Here is a 19375-nt window from a genome sequence, read left to right on the forward strand (position 1 = left end):
AAAGATCACTTTGAAGCGCTAGGTCCCCATAGACACATTGCCTTACCCTCTGAGCCAACGCTCCCCCTGAATGGTGACGCAGGAAGTGAAAAGCCCCTCCCCCGCTGCACCGAGGCTCCTGCCATTGCTCACCAGCCCTGCTTCATGCTCCATCAGCTTCGCTCCCCTCCCATCCTGCTTCCCCAGGCACCCTGGAGGGGCTACCGTCACCACTTGGGAGCTCGGGAATATATTGGCCTGGCCCAGCGTGGTGGCCCCGCAGAAAGCCCTTGAAGACGCAGGGGAAGCCTGCGGACAAGTGGGGACCTCAGCCTGAGGGGGAGAGACCTGGCGAGGCTGCTTTTGCAGGAAGCATTTCTGTCTTCCAGGCTCCTGAGAGGAGCAGAATAGCTCCTGTCTTCACTTCCTTATCTTTCAAATGTAGATAAGAGCACCTGCCTCTTGGGACTGGTGGGAGGATTGAGTGAAATAATTAGTCATCAATTTAGATAACTTCGTGATATTTCCATGGCAGTGGTGGGCGGTTGCTAGTGCCGTTATTAAATCAATGGGGCCAGCTGTCCCTAGCCTTCGAGCCCTCCCAGACAGCCAGCCCCGTCCCCACCCCCACCCCCCCCACATCCACCATCCACCCAGCAGGCTGTCCAGAGGCCTGTCTTCCTGCCCTGACCTACAGCTCCTGCCTCCTCCTCAGGCTGGTATACCTCCAGCCCTTTGCTCACACTCTGTCCCCTTCTTGGACTTTTTTCTTCATCTTGTCCTCAATCCAGTGCCTTCTTTTCCAGAAAGCTTCCTTGAGAGTCCCACCCCACTTCTGGGCCCCTTCAGCCTAGTGGCTGTCACGGCCTCTGCCTGCAACTGTCCTTCCTATAGACCAGCGGTTCTCAACCTGTGGGTCGCGACCCCTTTGGGGGTCAAACGACACTTTCACAGGGGTCGCCTAAGACCATCGGAAAACACATATATAATTACATATTGTTTTTGTGATCAATCACTATGCTTTTTAATTATGTTCAATTTGTAACAATGAAATTGGGGGTCACCACAATATGAGGAACTATATTAAAGGGTCGTGGCATTAGGAAGGCTGAGAACCACTGCTATAGACCATGAGTTCCTGGGCCTGCTCTGTGTCCCTGGGCCTGGCCCAGAGCCAGAGATTAGTGGGTATTTTCGGGGTGAGGGTGGGGGTAGGGTTGGGGATGGGAGGAGGTCAGTCCCAGGGCCTCCCCAAAGCAGCTTCCCGTCCAGAGAGGTCAGCTCAGACCCAGCTCACTACAGTGAAGTAGAAGAGGTGCTGGGATATGTGCCTCTGTGTTGTCTGTCCATCTGTCTGTGCCTCTTTCTCTCCAGGCTGTTCCTTGGTAGGGGGTGAAGGTGGTGGCAGGGGGTGTTGCACAGCAATGGGAGGCAGGCTTGGCTCTGGAATTGTGCAGAGACGCACCTAAGCCAGGACAACAGACTTGACTCCCTGGGCTGAGCTGGTGGGCACTGGCTCACGCAGAATCTCGGGTGAGAACCCATGTTTGGGCATGTGACCTTGGCCAGGTCACCTCTCCTCCGTGCCTCAGTCTCCTCACCTGCAGTGGGGAAAAACCTCTCTTCCCATGGCTTCGTGAGGGCTCAGGAGGGTGTGCCAGTGAAACACCGGGGGCCACTGGGCTCACTGCTCTCCACTGAGTCATCCAACTGAGATGGGTGGGCTGAACACCAAGCTAGGCCCTGGGCAAAAGAAAGACACTGTCCCCGCCTCATGAAGAGAGGGATGGGGGCCGCTCGGCGTGGGGCCATTTTGGCCACAGAAAGGAACTTGGTCTTTATCCTCAGAGTAGCGAGAAGGCAGTGAAGGAGTTCAAGTCTCGGCTGTTATGAGAGGGACAGATTCGAGGGAATAACACTTCCAACATTCTTCCTTAAAAAAAAACCACCCAGAGGCTGGATGGCTTACAACAAACATCCTTTAACATACATTCCTGAGCTTCTACAGAAGTAACAGGAATCCTCTTGAGCCAACAATAAAGAGGGAGCTCAAACCAGGCTGGTAAGTGAGATGAAGCCACAGCCACCTGGGGGTATTTACAAATTCCAGGAACCCAGATCTCGGAGTTTTAACGGCCACTCAAGGGATGGGAAAGAAGGCCCTGGGCCTGCCCACCCACAGAGCCAGGGGTTGTGACCGGGACCTTCAACGGGTGGCCTCCGCAGATGGGGGCCTGGCCAGGAAAAGTATCACCGCCGCAAAGGGAGACAGACAGCCGTCCTGATGGGGACAGAAAGGTTCCCTAGAGGTTATAACTGTCGCCCTCACACAGATTTCGGGTTTGAGAGCACACGACCTTTGTGGTCCTGAAAATGTTAAGTTAAAAAAGTAACTGAAGTGGCCTCAGGGTGGTCGTGCCCCAGGGAACCTGGAGAAATGAATGAAAATCCTCCCTCGAGGAACATGTCCTCATCCCAGATGCTCTCATCAAATAGGAAGGAGCTCACAGTAAAAATACAGAACACACAAGTCACTGTGAGCGACAGGCACCAGAAGCAAGAAACAGCCGAATTAGTTTCTCTGGGAGTCTGAGATACCAGAACTGACACACAGACTATAAATAATTGTGTTGAAAATGTGTAAAGAAATCAAAGGTGGACTTGGAACAACAAAGCAGGGAAGAAAATACTGCCCAAGATGGCCACGCAGATTTGAAAAAGAACAAAGTGGAATTTCTGGAGATGAAAACTAGAACCACTGAAATGAAAAACTCAGTAGACAGGATAAGTAGCAGATTAGACACATCTAAAGAGAATTCGTGAAATGGAAAAGCTAAAGAAATTACTCAGACTCTAACAGAGAGAGTCAAAGAGGTAGAGTTAAGAGACATGAAATATAGAATAAAATGGTCTAACACAGAGAGAGAAGGGGTAGGAGGGGCGGGAGTGGAGGGAGGCCTGCACTGGAGCACACTGGGCACTGAGGGGAAGGGTTAAGAGTTGTTCAAAAGGGAGAACTGATAGGGCGTAGGGATGGAGTAGGTGAGAGAGGCCAGGGAGAGGGATCTGTGAAGGATGACTGTCAGATTTCTGGCTTCAAGCCCTGGGTAGAGGGGTGTCATTAAAGACTGGGTGAGAACAGATGTGGGAGAACAAACAAGAGTTCAATTCTAAACAATTTGCCTGGGAAGATCTGCTGATGCATCACAGAGGGGGAGACATTAGAGCTGGGCCTTAAGGTATGTGTAGGAGTTCACCTGAGGGAGAAAGGACTTTCTCTTAACTTTTTTGGGGGAAAAGGATCTCCTTTCAGCAAGATTGTCGAGGCCCATTCTAGAACCTTTGCTCACTCAAAAGAGACATCTTGAGAAGAGACATTCTCAAAATCTTCAGATAGGACTTTGGGATCTCCTAGTTTCATCTCTCATTTTCAAATGGGGAAGCTGAGGTCCAGAAAGGTCAGAGGTTTGTTCTCCTAGCCCAGTGATGGCGAACCTTTTGAGCTCAGCGTGCCAGCATTTTGAAAAACCCTAACTTAACTCTGGTGCCGTGTCACATATAGAAATTTTTTTATATTTGCAACCATAGTAAAACAAAGACTTATATTTTTGATATTTATTTTATATATTTAAATGCCATTTAACAAAGAAAAATCAGCCAAAAAAATGAGTTCGTGTGTCACCTCTGACACGCATGTCATAGGTTTGTCATCACTGTGCTAGCCTAAGATTCTTCATTCATTCATTCACTTAATATTTATCAAAAACTCACTTTGTACCAAGATACCAGACGCTGGGGATACAGCAGTGAACAAAACAAAGATTCCTGCCCTCAGGAGGCTTATATTTTAGTGGAGAAAGACTATAAACACAAAAATAAGTTAAAAGTGTATGTCAGAAGATGGTAAGAGCTATAGAGAAGTGTAAGGGCTGGAATATGTTGGAGATGCCGCTGGGAAGGTGACCCTTGAGCAGTAAAGGCCCATGGCAGCTCCTGCCTTCCGCCCACCGGAGCCCATTGTGACAGTGTCTCTGGGTTCTAGAGTGCAGGCCCGAGGGGGCAGGAGAAGGCCTGGAGAAGGAGGGAGAAAAGGACGGACGTGGAATTTAGTGGGTGGGCTGTGCCCCCCAGAGGGGGGTGCAGAAAGGCCCAATGGGTCAGAGGGGCCACAAAGATTCTCTTTACCCTCGTGATAGGTAAGATAAATTTATTTCTGAGCTTTCCTGGCTCCCCTGTCCTCACTCCCCCAAACCTCTCCCCATTCTCAGATGTCACCGCATTCTGCTCTCCTCCCACTTTAGGAACACTTAGAGGTGGGTCCAAATTGTCCTTGTGTCCCAGGGGCAGCCTGCGGGAGCTCATGACAGGTCTCCAAGGCCCCCCAAGGAGCTCAGGCGGTCCCTGTAGGCTCTGTTCCAGCCAGGCGTGGGGTTGAAGTCCCCGTCTCACACCCCGTGTCTCTCTCATCAGGACGCCCGTGAACAGCCTCCATGAGGCCCTGGACCAGTGCATGACCGCCCTGGACCTCTTCCTCACCAACCAGTTCTCAGAAGCACTCAGCTACCTCAAGCCTCGGTGAGCCTTAAGCCCAGGCTGGGATAGGAGGTGTGCGTGCACAGGCGCTTGTGTGAGCCCACGGATGGGTGCAGGGATGGGGTTGTTGCGTCATGGAGGACCTGTGTTCTGCTGTGAGGGGATCCCCATGGAACTGAATGCCTTCAACCTCTGGGTCACCATGACCCCTGAGAGTCCCATAAAAATGGCTCAGGCTCCCCATTCCACAGCTGTGAGCAGCCAGGCCTCCCCAAGGTCACTGTGACTTCCTTCCCCGTAGGTTCTTTCGGCCTCTTCTACTTTGATTTCTTGTTCCCACTGAATCCACTGGGGGCTTTCTCTGCTGTCAGTTAACACAGCCCCTTTTTATCTTTCTCTAAAGTGCTAACGACTTGGGTTGCCTTTACTTAAGCCTTGTAGGGTAATAATAACAGTTAGTCATTAATTCTTCTAGCATTTACTGCCTTATTTCTGAATAATATGCTTATACTGCTCTGTTTTTAAAATTTGTTCAGTTTTTCAAAACTGAAATTGAGATAAAATTCAGTTACCATAAAATTCACTCTTTTGTTCCTTTTTACTTTTAAACATCATCTATTGGTAAATTTAGCTTTCATTTTAAAAAATCTGATTTATTGATTTCAGAAAGAAACAGGGAAGGAGAGAGAGAAAGAGGAAAAAAAAACCCATTGATTTGTTGTTCCACTTATTTATGCATTCAGTGGTTGATTTTTGTGTGTGCCCTGACTGGGGGATCGAACCCGCAACCTTGGTGTATGGGGACAACACTCACCACTGAGCTACCCAGCCAGGACAGAAGTTAGCTTGCTTATACCTCTGCCCCATCTCCCTTCCCTCATCCCCCTCTTACCATTCTATCACAGTATTTGGCTAGATCAGTAATAAATGTTTACATTACTATAACTATGTAGTTAATGCTCCTCAAAGATTGTAAGGCTACATTTTCTTTCTAGAATTAATCAGTCTCTTTTTCATTTGCCTAACTTACTGTACGTATTTCCTGAACTCTTTATAACCGCTCCCTCAGATCATGCTGTTGTGAGTTTTCCCCTAACTGTTCAGACATATCAGGCGAGCACTCAGTCTCTCCTTGTCCTGGAAACCTGCCTCCTGGAGGACAGACAGGTCTGCCGGCTGCCTCCCGTGGTCTCCCGGAACTCTCTTTGCTGCTTTCCTCTTTGCTCGATCCCAGCCTTTTCTCTCTTGTCTCTTCCCTCATTTTATCAGAGCATGTTCCTCCAGAAATTTCTTTTTTTTTATTATTAAAAAAAAAAAATCCTCACCTGAGGATATATTTTTCATTTTTCTTTTTTAGAAAGAGTGAAAGGGAGGGAAGGAGAGAGGGATGGAGGGAGGTATGTGTCCTTGACCGGGAATCGAACCCTTGACCCTTTGGTGTGCCGGCTGACGCTCTAACCACTGAACGCATTTAAGACTCCAGAGGCAGAGCCATTCTGTGGGATGAGGAGGAGGTCAAGGTGTGATCCAGGGGATGAGTGATTGGGCACCTGTTGCTGGTTCATTCAGCAAAACCTCATGAGCTCACCCATGTGCCCAGCAGCGTGCTGGGGTCCGGGGCTGCAATACTGAGCAAGGCCTAGGCTGTTCTTAGTGAAACAAGCCATAAGGGTGCCAGGATTTATACCTGGACCCCAACTCATGTGGGGAGGGGCTGGTCAGGAAGGCTCTCGGACTGGCCACATAATTTCTGGAGCTCATTGCAAGATGAAAATATGGGGTCCTTTGCTCAAAAATGATTAAGGATTTCAAGACAGCAATAGCAGAATATAAAACCAAGCATGGGGCCTTTCTAGGCATGAGGCCCAGTGTAACTCACAGATCACACCACGAAGCCAGCGCTGGATGGCCGCCTGGAGGAAGTGACATTTATGCTAAGATGGGCTGGATGAGAAGGAGTCAGCCAGGTGGAGAGAACATTTCCAGGCAGAGGGAACAGGTTGTACAAAGGCCTGGCAGTGACGGAGGGAGGGGCTAGTGTATTTGAGGAGCAGAGACACTTGGCCTGGGTGGAGTGAGGGAGCTGAAGCAGGTCCCAGAAGGGGGAGGGCTGGGTGATTGAAGGTGGACGAGGGGTATGAGTCCCCTAGAACAGTGGTCACCAACCTTTCGGACCTTGCGGACCACCGGTTAGCAACTGCTGCCCTAGAAGGTGCTTGGGCTGGAGAGGAGGGCAGTGAGGTGGGGTCAGAGAGTGGGATGGGTGGGCTTTAAGGAGAATAAAATAACAGAGAGGCTTGGAAGCAGGGGGGCTACCCTGCCTTCCAGCCTGGAGCAGCCTTGCCCAGAGAGGACCTCAGAGTGGGGCCTTAGGCTGGGACCCAGGTAGGAATGTGCCCAGGAAGGATCAGTGAGGGTTGGGTCAGACTTGGGAGGCCCAGATAATGGGGACAAGGCTGGCTGACAAGTAGCTGACAATCCCAGAGCCTTGGCTACTGGCGGAGGAGGGAAGGGCTGGAGGCCACTGGGCTTAGCTGACCTCCAGGTGGCCAAGGAGCCCCTGGTTCCATCACCAGCTCTTTTGGGGGCTCTTCCGATGCCCGCCCCATCTTGATAGCTGGTCCAAGCCCAGACGGTGAGACCCCTGGGGGGCGTGATGCGCCATGGCTGGGTCCGGTTCAGAGCCGAGGGGCTGTTGCTCCCCGGGGTCTAGATGTTATATGTGCAAACAAGAACTTGGCGTGTCTGAAGTCAGGGAGGTTGTCATTCCACTGTGTCCCAAATCCCAGTCCATACCTTAGTTGGGGAGCTCCTAGGTGGTGGGCTGGGAGGGGCCAGGAGCATGCAGTGGCCTTGGGCCTCAGACTGGAAATTCCACTTTGCCTGCCAGCTGCCCAGGGGGCTGTTCTTCCTCCTGGGCCCAGCACCAGATGGGGCTCCGCAGGTGGGGCTGAGTGGGTGTGGCTGAGTGCCTGGCCTCAGGTGTGGGGAGGGAGAGGAGGGGGTATTAAGGGAGAGAGGGAGAGAAAGGCAGGGGCTTGAGAGTCAGAGGCCTGGTGGCAGGGGTTTTCTGGGGAAGCATGGGTCTCTGTGCTAAAGGAAACCCCTCTTTAATAAGGAATAAGCTTTTATCCTGGGCAGGGACCCTTGACCCTGGCAGGACAGGGAGGAACTCACATTTGTTGATCATCAGCGATATGGCCCTGGCCCGGGCATCCTCGTGAAGCCGACCAGAGTCCTGGGAGAGAAGGGTCATGGTATGCATTTTACAGAGGAGGAACTTGAGGCTCCGAGAGGCTACAAGCCTCACCAGAACCTCACAGCTGGCAACTGGCAAAGGCCAGCTTCCACCCTGTGCCTGAGGGACTCAGAAGCCTGAGTTCCGCCCCCACTGCAGCCTCGGCCTCCTTTCCACAAGCCGCTGCCCTCAGATTAAACAGTCCTAGCGAAGGTCTGGGAGGTGAGGACAGCTCCAGGCGGGGGCGGGGGCGGGGGCGGGGGCGGGGGCCAGCCACTGGTTTCCTTCCGAGTCTTTTAACGCCCGCACCTGAAGGTGGCCCAGAAGTAGGAGCCGCGTCACTTACAGAGGCACTTTGTGAATGGGGCCAGCAGGAAAATGGGAAAAATCACGTGATTTTTCAGTCGCACCGTCTATAGGCCTTCGTCATCTCGCTGCCCTGAGGTTCCCCGCGTAGCCTGGCACTGCGGAGCTCCCTAAGTAATTAATGAGGGGATGTAGGGAAGGGAGTGAAACCACTGCAGCACCTACCGTGTGCCAGGGAAGGGTACTCCCCAGCCAGCCCACAAGGACCCGGGCAGACCAGCATGATTGCTCCCATTTTGCGGGAACGTCAATCCAGGCCCAGACACGTTCTGACTTCCCCAGGTACAGAGGGGGACTGGCATTGTTCTCATGCCAACTTGCCTGCTGCTCTCTCCGTGTGTTAGACTAAATGTTCCCCGCCCCCCACCCCAGCCCCAGCACACCCTTTCATTGAGGAGGCTGGAGGGAAGGCTTCCCGCCTGAGGTGCACTGGTGCTGAGGACAGATGCATCCTCACAAGCTCTGTCCCTGAAGCGCCTGCCCTGGGGAGGGAGCTGTGACTCTGCGGATACAAACTCCGTTTGAGCCTCTGCGCAGTTACAGACACGGGCTCCCTGAGTGGGGAGCCCTGGGTTCCCAGTGGCCTTGATGCTCAGGGAACAGGAGGGGAAGGGAAGGGCATTTCAAGTTGAGGGAACAGCATGTACGAAGACCTGGGAGGAGGGAGACTGTGGGGTTTTCTTGAGGAGAGCACGTGGGGTTCAGTCTTGAAAGCGACCAGATCACAGGGCAGAAGCAGAAGTGACAGGACCACTGGGCTGGAGAGGTGGGCAGGGCCTGCATTGTGTGGAGCCTCGGGACCCAAGTGTTATCCCTTGGAAGGTGGAAGCCTGGAGGGTTTAACCAGAGAGGCTTAGCCAGAGAGCAGTGGGATCTGAGGGTGGACTGGGAAAGGCAGGCAGTGGGGGGAGGAGGAGGACCTGGGTCAAGCACGGGGGAAACCCAGGGGTAGGGCTGAGGATAGAAAAGATCCCGTGGAAAAGACTGGCTCCCTCTGCCTGCACCTGTGGGAGAAGAGGCAGAAGGTAGAGGTGGGCCCTGCCTTAGGCCAATTTTGAGTCTTCACAGCAGCCTGTTGCTGTTCTCGCTACAGAACAGAAGGGAAACTGAGGCTCAGATTTGGAACGTCACTTATAGCCACTTTGCTGGGACCCCAGGTCTTCAGACCTGGGGCAAGTCTCTGCCCCTCCCTGGACCTCCCTTCACCCCCAGGCAGCATGGGAGGGGGACGGTGGGCAGCTGGCATAGGGCCAGCTGTCTCTGAGGTTCTAGGAGTTGGTGCTCTCATGTCCTTTCTCTCTGGCAGAACCAAGGAGAGCATGTACCACTCACTGACGTATGCCACCATCCTGGAGATGCAGGCCATGATGACCTTTGACCCTCAGGACATCCTACTTGCTGGCAACATGATGAAGGAGGCGCAGTTGCTGTGTCAGAGGTCGGGCCCTGGGGCAGACAGGGCTGCGGGGTCATGAGGCCCATCCTTCTGTCACCCTGGCCTATCCCAGTGCCTAAAATGCCATTATGAGTACTGCTGCTTTTGGCAAAGAGGCTGTGTCCCCAAGGCTAACAGCCGGCCCTGTCAGCACTGCCTCAGGAAACTGGTTATCTGAGCCACGCACTGGGCTCCCAGGGCCAGGCCTGATTAGGAGACACATTCTGGCTGTCATTAATAATTCTTTGACATTAGGTTGGTCCCTCTGGGGACTCGACGTTCCCATCTATAAAATGGGTGCGATGACAGGGTTGTCATGGGGACTGAATGAAAATACAAGTCACAGGACCTGCTGTGTAATTGGTGTTCAGTGTTGTTACTGCTTAAATTAATGAATCAATAGACCCTGAGTGTGTGTGCACAGGTGACTGTCATTCACTGGGCACACAATCATGCTTGCCCTAGGCCAGTGGCCAGCAAACTGCGGCTCGAGAGCCACATGCGGCTCTTTGGCCCCTTGAGTGTGGCTCTTCCACAAAATACCGACTTCTGCGCATGGGCCACGAAGTTTCAATCGCACTGTACGTGCGCGCCCGCACGTGGTATTTTGTGGAAGAGCCACACTCAAGGGGCCAAAGAGCCGCATGTGGCTCGCGAGCTGGTTTGCCGAGCCGCAGGTTGCCGACTCCTGCCCTAGGCTATGCCCTGTGCTGGGTGCTGGGGTGCTGGCCACCCAGCAAATCACCAGACCCCGGCCAGTTTGATGCTCACACTGCCTGGTGGGAAGACAGGCTCACACAGTGGCATCCCAGTGTGATATAGGGAAGCTGAACCCCTAGAACCCCTGGGGGAGAGGGAAGGCTTCCTGGAGGAGGTGATGCCAGAGCTGGTTTGTGAAGGATGACTAGCAGCGGAGGAGGGAGGAGAGAGGGCTCCACGCAGAGGCAACAGCAGGGCCCGGGTGTGAGAAATGAGAAAGCCCTGGATCTAGAGAAGTCGCCAGGAGTTCAGTGTGTGGGGTCCCAGGGGAGGGGCAGGAGCTCACCCGGGACCCTCACTCACGGTCCCTGAATGATCAGAGGCTCCTTCTCCTCTTCAGGTACCGGAAGAAGTCCTCTGTGACAGATTCCTTCAGCAACCTTGTGCACCGCCCCACCATGGATCAGTTCACGGAAGGTGTGGCACCCAGATGTCTTCTCAGCCCTGCTGGCCCCGGCAGCCCAGCCCAGGCCCCGGGAGGGGCAGGAAGGGCGGGTACCCTCCCATTCTCGCTGAGGGGGCTGAGCTCTGGCCTGATGCCGGGACACACATGGGTTTTGAGGAGTGGCTCTCTGGTGAAGGGAGAGCAAATAAGACTCTCTTGCCTGCTGGCATCACCTGGAAGACAGCGAGCGCGTCTCTGTGCTTTGTTCCTCGGGCCAGGGTGGCTGAGCACTGTGTGCAGTTAGGTTCTCTGGTTTAGGTAGCAGTGATCTCGTCTGCCCCAGAGGGAATGTGGTTTTAGAAGGTGACACCGGGGACAGAGCAACCGAAGGCAGTGGAAGATGGTCTGTGTGGCCAGAGCCACGTGGTGTCTTTGTGCCCCATGCGGCAGTCCTGGAGGTAGCAGCAGGCAACCATGAACAATTTGGGGCTCTTCAATATAGAGGCAAATGGTCTTCCCCACCTCGAGAGCCCTAGAAGGTTCCAGCAAGAAACAGTGCATGTGCTGGTGCCATTCCCTCCTTCATACCTCCCATGGCTCCCTGCTGCCCACAGGACCAAGTCTGTAATCCCCCACCAGTGCTCAGGTCCCTCTGCAAGCCGCCTCTTCTTTCCCTGCCCCCCTCTCTCCCATCTCACCCCACTTCCACCTCCTGGGCCTCAGCCGTCCCCCAACATTGGGATGGTTTGGCTCTCCTGGGCCTCTTCCTTTCTCAACCCAAATGCCCTGTGTTCTGGAAAGCATCCCTGGCTGTGAGGTCTCCTTCCCTTGCTCCCACAGCTTCTTTGTTCATCTCCTTGCACAGCCATAGTGGGGCTTGGAGGAAAGGAGAGCAGGCGTGGGCCCTGTGCTGACATTCTGGGTGTTGGGTGGGGGAACCAGGTGGAAGACCAGGGCCAGGAAATGCAAGCAAAGAATTCAGACCAGCGTGGGCACGGCAGAACCTGACCTGGGTGATGGGGTGCAGGGCGTGGGAAGTGGCGGTGGGGGGCGGGGGCAGGATTTGGCCCAAGCTTCCGGCCAGGAGTCCCAGGAGGCCACAGGGCTTTGGTTTTCTCCCCACAGAGGAAATCCACGCTGAGGTCTGCTACGCAGAATGCCTGCTGCAGAGAGCAGCCCTGACCTTCCTGCAGGTAGGAACCCCCTGCTGATACAAGCAGCCTGGGGACTTCAGAAGGTGGGCCACCATGTCAAAGGCAGAAGGGTCTGCAGCAGCCACGATCAGTTCCCTTGGGGTCCAACAAGGACTGAGGCTCAGTCACCCCAGCACCCCAGCCCTGGCCAGGCTCAGTGGCAGAGGTGTGGGCTCCATCCGCTACCAGGATGCGCTTCCGCCTCCCGACTGCTGTGTTCCCGTTGAGGGTCACGTGGGATGACAGGCACGGGCACAGAGCCTGCTTTACAAGTTGACTTGATTCATTCAAAAGGCTGACTTGTAGCATCTTCTACAACGTACCAGACTTTGCGCATACATTACAGGCGTGTGGTTTTTACACACCTTGCACACACTGCATGCTTGTGCTTACAAACATGGACATATATTATTTAATCTTGATCTCGCAGACCTGCAAAGGGGAGGAGCCACTGTCCCAAGGTCACGTGGTTAGCAAAGGGCAGAGCTGGGATTTGAACCCAGACCTGGCCGACTAGGAACCTGCGCTCCTTACCCACTATGGTAATTAGAGAACCATCACCTCAGGATTTTACCAAAAAGTCTGGGTTATGATTGTCACATATAATCATCATGTAAACATATATATTAGGGTGGAAAAGCACATATAAATTTTATTGTTGGGGTGCTGTTTAATTTTCTTTGCTATTTTTTCTATCTTTTTGGACTTTTGATGATTAGAACTGGATTTAATCCTAATCCTTCATTAGGATCACTGTAATAATTGCACCAGGAATGTCCTTTTATTTTGTTTATTCTAGTATCACACATAATAAATAAATGCTCACGAACCCCCCCACCCAACTGGAGAACACAGCATTGCCAGCAAGTCTCTTCCCCTCTGGGCCCCTCCCACCCTGTGCCCTGCCTCCCTCCACAGCGGGGAAACACTAGCTAGAGTTTTATGTTAATCACTCCCCATCCTATTTTTAAAAAATAGCCTTTTCATCTTCCAGTTCATGTCTGAACAGCATATTATGTTTCAGTTGGCGTCAAGCTTCGTAAGGCCTCAAGCTTTGTGGGACTTGCTTCCTTCACCCAATCCAGTGGCTGTGTGATGTTCTTTCTGTGAATACACCAGTTTGTTTATTCATTCTCCTGCCGGAGGGGATTTGGGTTGTTTCTGGTTCTTGGCCGCTATGAGCAGCGGGGCTGTAAACGTTCTCGATCTCGAAGGCGACTTCCACATCCCACGTTCATTTCTCCTGGGCATACACCCAGGAGTGGAACTGCTGGGTGGGCTGTAGGTATTAGTGCTCTAAATTACAGATGTGATAAATACCAGCTTGTAAAAAACACAAACCACCCAAAAATGAGCGCCCCTCTTCCTTTTCCACATTCCTCCACGGAGAGGAGGCCCTGGGAACCATGGGGGACACATGGGAGGGTCTCCTCCAGGCCTTTCTCCCAGAACAAAGGGGGCATTTTGGAGGTCTTGTTTGGTAAGCAAGACCCCATCTCAAGTCCCAAGGGCAGGGAGACCTGGTTTGGCTGACCTCTGACCCCCTCCCTCTAGGGCAGTGGTTCTCAACCTTCTGGCCCTTTAATACAGTTCCTCATGTTGTGACCCAATCATAAAATTATTTTCGTTGCTACTTCATAACTGTAATGTTGCTACTGTTATGAATCATAATGTAAATATCTGATATGCAGGATGGTCTTAGGCGACCCCTGTGAAAGGGTCGTGCGACCGCCAAAGGGGTCGCGACCCACAGGTTGAGAACCGCTTCTCGAGGGCCCCTCATAGAGCTGGACCTAGAGAGGGGAAGGCAGGGATCAGAGTCTTGTATGATCTTTCTCTGGCTACCCACCCCGGCCCAGCTCTTAGCATCTCTCCCTCCTGCAGGATGAGAACATGGTGAGCTTCATCAAGGGCGGCATCAAAGTTCGAAACAGCTACCAGACTTACAAGTGAGTGGGGCTGGCGGGGTCTGGGCACAGCATCTGCTACCCTGTGCCTCTCAGGCTGCTCTGTGGGAGGCGGCGGGCACTGGCTGGAGGCAGGACGCCTGGAATGCTGTGTGACCCTGGGCAGCTTTCTGCACCCTCAGGACCTCAGTCTTCTGGAATATTATTCCCCTGGTTTTCCTGGGTGTGTCTGTTGGTTCCCCTGACTGCTTACTCCGTGCCTGACCTTGAACTAGGCACTTACAACACAGATTCAGAACAAACAGCTTGGTATGGTGGGGGCAGGAGGAAAGACAGTAATTTTGAGAATAGCAGCAGAACTTCTGCACACCCCGATGCCCCTTTCCCCACAAAGCCTTCCTGACCGCGCCAGTCCACAGGGATGGCGCCCACATCCCCCCTAAGATGGAAGCAACCGCCCAAGAGCCAGGTCATTTCTGTGCCATCTCAGCATTGGGCAAGGCAGAGGCCATGTTTATGGATGAAAGAATGACGACTCAAAACAGAGCACTTTACCTAACATGGTATTACAAACATCTAGAATGCCCAAATCCAAAGAGCTCTGGAAGCTCATTCCCCCACCCCCAAGTTTGGCGTTAAAAATCATTTTCCATGAAAAGCTTACTTGAATTGACTTGAGACTATTTATCATCTCTATTGCTCCCATTCAATGTGACCATTTCCCAGCAGAGAGTTGGAGTGTGACTGCAAGGTATTGCTGGGTGTAACACACCATGCGTACGTGGGCACCCCACCCGTGGGGTCTGAGCTGGAATTGTGTGAGGGAAAGCGGACGAGCATTCCGGCTCCTCCAGCCTCCCCACCAGCTGCCAGCAGGATGTTTCCAAAGCACAGGCCTTGTCAGGTCACCCCCTGCCAAGTTCCGAGGCTCCTCTCCCTTAGAATAAGGTCCTGGGTCATGGCCAACCTCATTCCTATCTCACGGCCTTTGGACATGCTGTTCTCACTGCCAGGAACACTCTTTCTGTGCCAGGCTCATCCCTCCTCATCCCTTAGTTTTCAGCTCAAATGTCAGCTCCTTAGGGAAGCCCTCCCTGACACCCAGACTGCGTCCAGCCCCAGGGTTCTCCTTTGAGGCCGTCCTTACTGTCACAGGTCCCCTGGGGGTCTGTCCCCCGAGTGGGAGACTTAGGAGGGCAGCAGCTTGGTGGCTCCCTGCTGCCCCTCAGTGCCTGGCGCAGAGAGGCCTCCGCCAGTGTCTGCTGATTAAAAGCCTTCAAGATGCTTAAGGCAGGGAAGAAGGCAGGCGCCCTTGAGAGCCTCTGTGCTGTCCCAGGCCGGCTGTGATGTGGGCTTTGCACACTTGGTGGCTGGAGAAAGAGCTGGATTCTAACCAGGAGACTCCAGGAAGAGGGGGTGTTGGAGTTAGCCCAGTGGTTCTCAACTGGGGGTAATTCCCCGCCATGAGACATTTTGTTTGTCACAACTGGCATCTAGTGGGTGGAAACCAGGAATGCTGCTAAATAGCCTACGATGCACGGGACAGCTCCCTCACCCCCAAAAGAATGAGTCAGCCTAAAATGCCAGTAGTGCTGAGGTTGAGAAAGTGTTTTAGACAAAATGCAGAGCACAAGCAACCGCCTAGGTATTGGACAAGGCAGGGGCGCTATGGCTGATATGGCTGACATTTAGGGGTGAGGAGTGTGATATTACGGAGGGAGAGATGGTTGGAAATACCCGCTTCCTGGATTGCTGGAGCTGTTATAACTCCACTACCGAGAGTTCTGAGGTCAGCTGGGAGTGGGGCATTGTTAGGCGCAGCTGGGGGGAGACCCAGCCCCCAATATGTGCTTTGCTTCCCTCTGCAGGGAGCTGGACAGCCTCGTGCAGTCCTCACAATACTGCAAGGGGGAGAACCACAGGCACTTTGAAGGAGGCGTGAAGCTTGGTGTGGGTGCCTTCAACCTGGTGAGTGGGAGTGCCCCTGCCCATGTCCAGTGTCTGGGCTCAAAATTAATCTCCCCTGCACATCCCACCGCACACACGGGCTTTGCTGGGCCCCTGGCTCTGTGCCAACGCTGGCCCCAGCGGTGAAGCTGCCCTTTGCAGCCTGGGGGGTGCCCAGCTTGGGTGGGGGTGCTGGCACTGGCTCCAGAGTCCCTTTTGTGCATTTCTTCCCAGGTCAATTTGAAAGCTTAAAATCTACTGTAGTGGCAGTATTTATAGCACCAGAAATGGACAAACAGTAAACCAGGGCCTTTTCAGCCCTGGAGGCTGCTGGTTAAACATGGACCAAAGGCAGGGAAGGGGACAGGCCCGGAAACAGCTGATGACCCACAGGGACTGGAGAGCCAAACTCCTTCCTGGGGGAGTTGGGAAAGGTTTCATGGAGGGGGTAGTATTTGAGCTGGATCTTGATTCTTGAACCATCCATAGGTGGGGGAAGTTTTCTAGGCAGGGAAGGGCATCCTAGGCTGAAGGAACAGTAGGAGTTAGCAGGGAGGCTCAGAAAAGCCATGCCTGCACCTGGGAGCAGTGTGCGCGCGCGCGCGCGCGCGCGCGCGCGCGTGTGTTTTTGTGTGTGTGTGTGTGTATGAGTGATATGGGGTAGTGGGTAGGGGGTGGGAGCAGCTCTCTCCACTTCAGGCAAAGCCTGTTCTAAGAGCAGGCCTAGGGGCAAGGGTCCCGGCCCCACTCTGAGTTCCAGTTTCCTCTTAATGTAAAATGGGAGCTGGGATCCTGGGCCAAGTGCTGAGAAACAGCTGCAAAGTGCAGTGGATGCTTTAGCAGGTTATAGCCGGGCCGTCCTGGCTCCAAGGACTGCCTCCACCTCTGATGAGCTTTGGGGCCTTGGACAGGTCCTGTCACTTACCCGTGCCTCAGTTTCCCCATCTGTCAAAAGGGTCAATGAGCCCTCTATGCTGGGCTGTTCTGAGGATCAAGGCAGTGAGAGCCCCTGGTCCAAAGTAGGGGTTCAGTATCGTAGCGACAATAGCTGACTAACATGTGCAGGCCCCTTCTATGGGCTTTACGTGGATTAATTTGATCCATCTGCACAGCACCCCCATGAGGTAAGGGCTGTTATTATTCCCATTTTACAAATGAGAAACGGAGGCAGAGAGAGGATATGTAACTTGCCCAAGGTGACCCAGCTGGGAGTGGTGAGAATTTGGGCGCAGTCCGCTCCTGTCGACTGTCATAATTCTCTGTCCGGGGAAGCTGGCTTTCCAGGAAACTTGGCATTGCAGACACAGGGCCTGCACCCCCAGGATTACCCCCAGGACTCTCAGGGTTTGGGGAGTGGGAAGGGCAGCTGCCCCTGCACGTGCCCACCTGCTTCTGTTCCTGCAGACGCTGTCCATGCTTCCTACTAGGATCCTGAGGCTGCTGGAGTTCGTGGGGTTTTCAGGAAACAAGGTAACTGCCTGCTTTCTGGGACCCTAGACCCCCTCAGCTCCAGGACTGGAACTCAGCTAGATGAGAGGCGGCTGAGGGGCTGTGGGGCCAAGGGGCCAGTTCTGCTCAGCCCGCCTCGGTATGGGTTCCCTAGACAAGACCCAGACCTCTCTGGGCTTCAGTCTACTCTCCAGTCAAGTGGGGCCATGAGCCTTGCCTGGTCCCCTAACAGGGTGGAGGCTCTGGGGCTAAGGTGGCTGTGAAAGGCAGCTCTGTGCAGGGGCCTGGGACTTGTTTCCTGAGCCTGACAGGTGAAGAGCTAGAGCAAGTCCCTTCCTCTGGACTATCTTCTGGTCTGGGACATGCCCAAGAGAAGTCCTCTTATGCATCAGGCCTTGAGCGGGGAAACCAGACTCACTTTAGTGAGGGCAGGAACCTGAGTACCCAGGTAGCAATCAAGGAGGGCTCCCTGGCGGAGGAGGCTTCGTCTGAGGGAAGGAGCTTAGCCTAGAAGGCATGCCCTTCTCCCTGTGACATTGAGCCTCTTTTCAGTAAAACAAGGACTTTTTTTAAACGCTCAGTGGATAGAGCGTCAGCCTGCAAACTGAAGGGTTCTGGGTTCGATTCTGGTCAAGGGCACATGCCCAGGTTGCAGGCTCGATCCCCAGTTGGGGGCGTGCAGGAGGCAGCCAATCAATGATTCTCTCTCATCATTGAAGTTTCTATCTCTCTTTCCCTCTCCCTTCCTCTCTGAAATCAATAAAAATATTAAAAAGTAAAAATAAAATAAAATAAATAAATAAACCAGGTCACTGTTTCTCAAATTTGAACTTTTTCTAGCCCTTGCTGATTTTTGCCATGTGCACGGACCTCTATGTTATTAGTTACATATTATTTTTCTGAAAAATGGCTCATATGTTTTATTTAAATTTATTTAAAGTAAATATGCTACACAGAACATAATCATAATAGTAAATACTATGAGGACCAAACAATCTTACGAAAACCCAGTCTCTGCCAAGGCCGTTCCCTCCGTGCGGAAGGGAGCTCAGAGCCAGAGCGATGTTGAACAGGCCCAGCATGGAGCCCAGGCGTTCTCCTGAGAAGGGAAGACCTCCCGTGGGACCCCCCCCCCCCCCCCCCCGCTTCCTCAGGCCTGTCCGCGGACCTCGAAAATGGTCGCCACATGAGGTCCATGCCTGGGTGGGAAAACACTGGTGGGAGGCTCTGAAAGTCCCTTTCAGTTTTGTTTTCTTAAAAAGGCCCTTGGGTCACAAGTAGGATTTCAGGATGATGCTGGGAGGGAAGAGCTTGAGAACCGCTGGCCGAAGTGCGCAGTGCAGCCTGCCTGGTCAGGAAGAGGTGGCGAGGCCAGAATGGAGGTGCCAGCGCAGGCTCTGTCTTTATCCTGGAAGTAGGGGAGCCATGGCGGGTGTGAGGCAGGGGAGGCGGCTTGTACACTAGCAGGCACAGGAACACTGGAGGACAGACTGAGGGGCAGAGTGCCGTCAGGGATATGAGTGGGGTCTGGCTCCTGCTCCTCCCCAGCCAGGCTCTGGGGCCTCCTTCTCCAGGGAGCCTTCCCAGACCACAATCCTCATGGTCCCATCTGTGCCTTGGGCCTTCGGGTTAGGATTATCTGCCTCCTTGTCATTCCTCCTCCCCTTACCAGGCCTGGGGCTGCTCAGGGCCTCAGCACCCACCACCAGCCAAACAGGTGAAAAAGGGGAAGAATGGGCGAGGGGCTGTGGAGGTGGCGACACCTACACCCGAGCCTCTGCTGTGGCCTTGGCCGCAGTGTGTGCTCCTGCAGGAAGGTGGCTGAGGTTCGGAGAGGGACAGCCCCTTCCCAGGGTGGCACAGCCTGAGAGAGCTGACCTGGCCTCCTGGGTATGCCACCCAGCCCCCAGCTCCAGCAGCACCTCCAGGCCCCTGTCCCTCCGTGGGTCCCAGGGTGGGCTTGGGGAGCCCAGGCCTGCTGGCTTCAACCCGGCCTCTTGTCCCCAGGACTATGGGCTGCTGCAGCTGGCGGAGGGCGCCTCGGGGCACAGCTTCCGCGCCGTGCTCTGCGTCATGCTGCTGCTGTGCTACCACACCTTCCTCACCTTCGTGCTCGGTAGGAGTGCCCTTGGGGCCAGTGCAGGGCCTCTGGGGTGTGGTTGGCTCTAAGGGCAGGGGTCAAGA

The 19375-nt window shown here is 53.7% G+C and overlaps 2 protein-coding genes across 4 annotated transcripts in view; one reads left to right on the top strand and one right to left on the bottom strand.

The window, feature by feature from the left end:
• LOC132231104 (calmodulin-like) overlaps positions 1 to 19375 on the bottom strand; it is a 428233-nt gene that overhangs the window by 163552 nt on the left and 245306 nt on the right. The window lies entirely within an intron of this gene.
• The window catches only part of TTC39A (tetratricopeptide repeat domain 39A), a 46222-nt gene that overhangs the window by 12478 nt on the left and 14369 nt on the right, over positions 1 to 19375 (top strand). For all 3 annotated transcript variants that reach the window (XM_059689602.1, XM_059689601.1, XM_059689603.1), the window contains exons 2-9: positions 4450 to 4554; positions 9423 to 9554; positions 10651 to 10727; positions 11821 to 11888; positions 13773 to 13837; positions 15664 to 15763; positions 17147 to 17212; positions 19199 to 19307. In XM_059689602.1, the coding sequence (XP_059545585.1) occupies positions 4450 to 4554; positions 9423 to 9554; positions 10651 to 10727; positions 11821 to 11888; positions 13773 to 13837; positions 15664 to 15763; positions 17147 to 17212; positions 19199 to 19307 (722 nt within the window). The remainder of the gene's footprint in view (positions 1 to 4449; positions 4555 to 9422; positions 9555 to 10650; positions 10728 to 11820; positions 11889 to 13772; positions 13838 to 15663; positions 15764 to 17146; positions 17213 to 19198; positions 19308 to 19375) is intronic.

The sequence above is a fragment of the Myotis daubentonii genome, chromosome 3, assembly GCF_963259705.1.
Source record: "Myotis daubentonii chromosome 3, mMyoDau2.1, whole genome shotgun sequence".
Classification (NCBI taxonomy): domain Eukaryota; kingdom Metazoa; phylum Chordata; class Mammalia; order Chiroptera; family Vespertilionidae; genus Myotis; species Myotis daubentonii.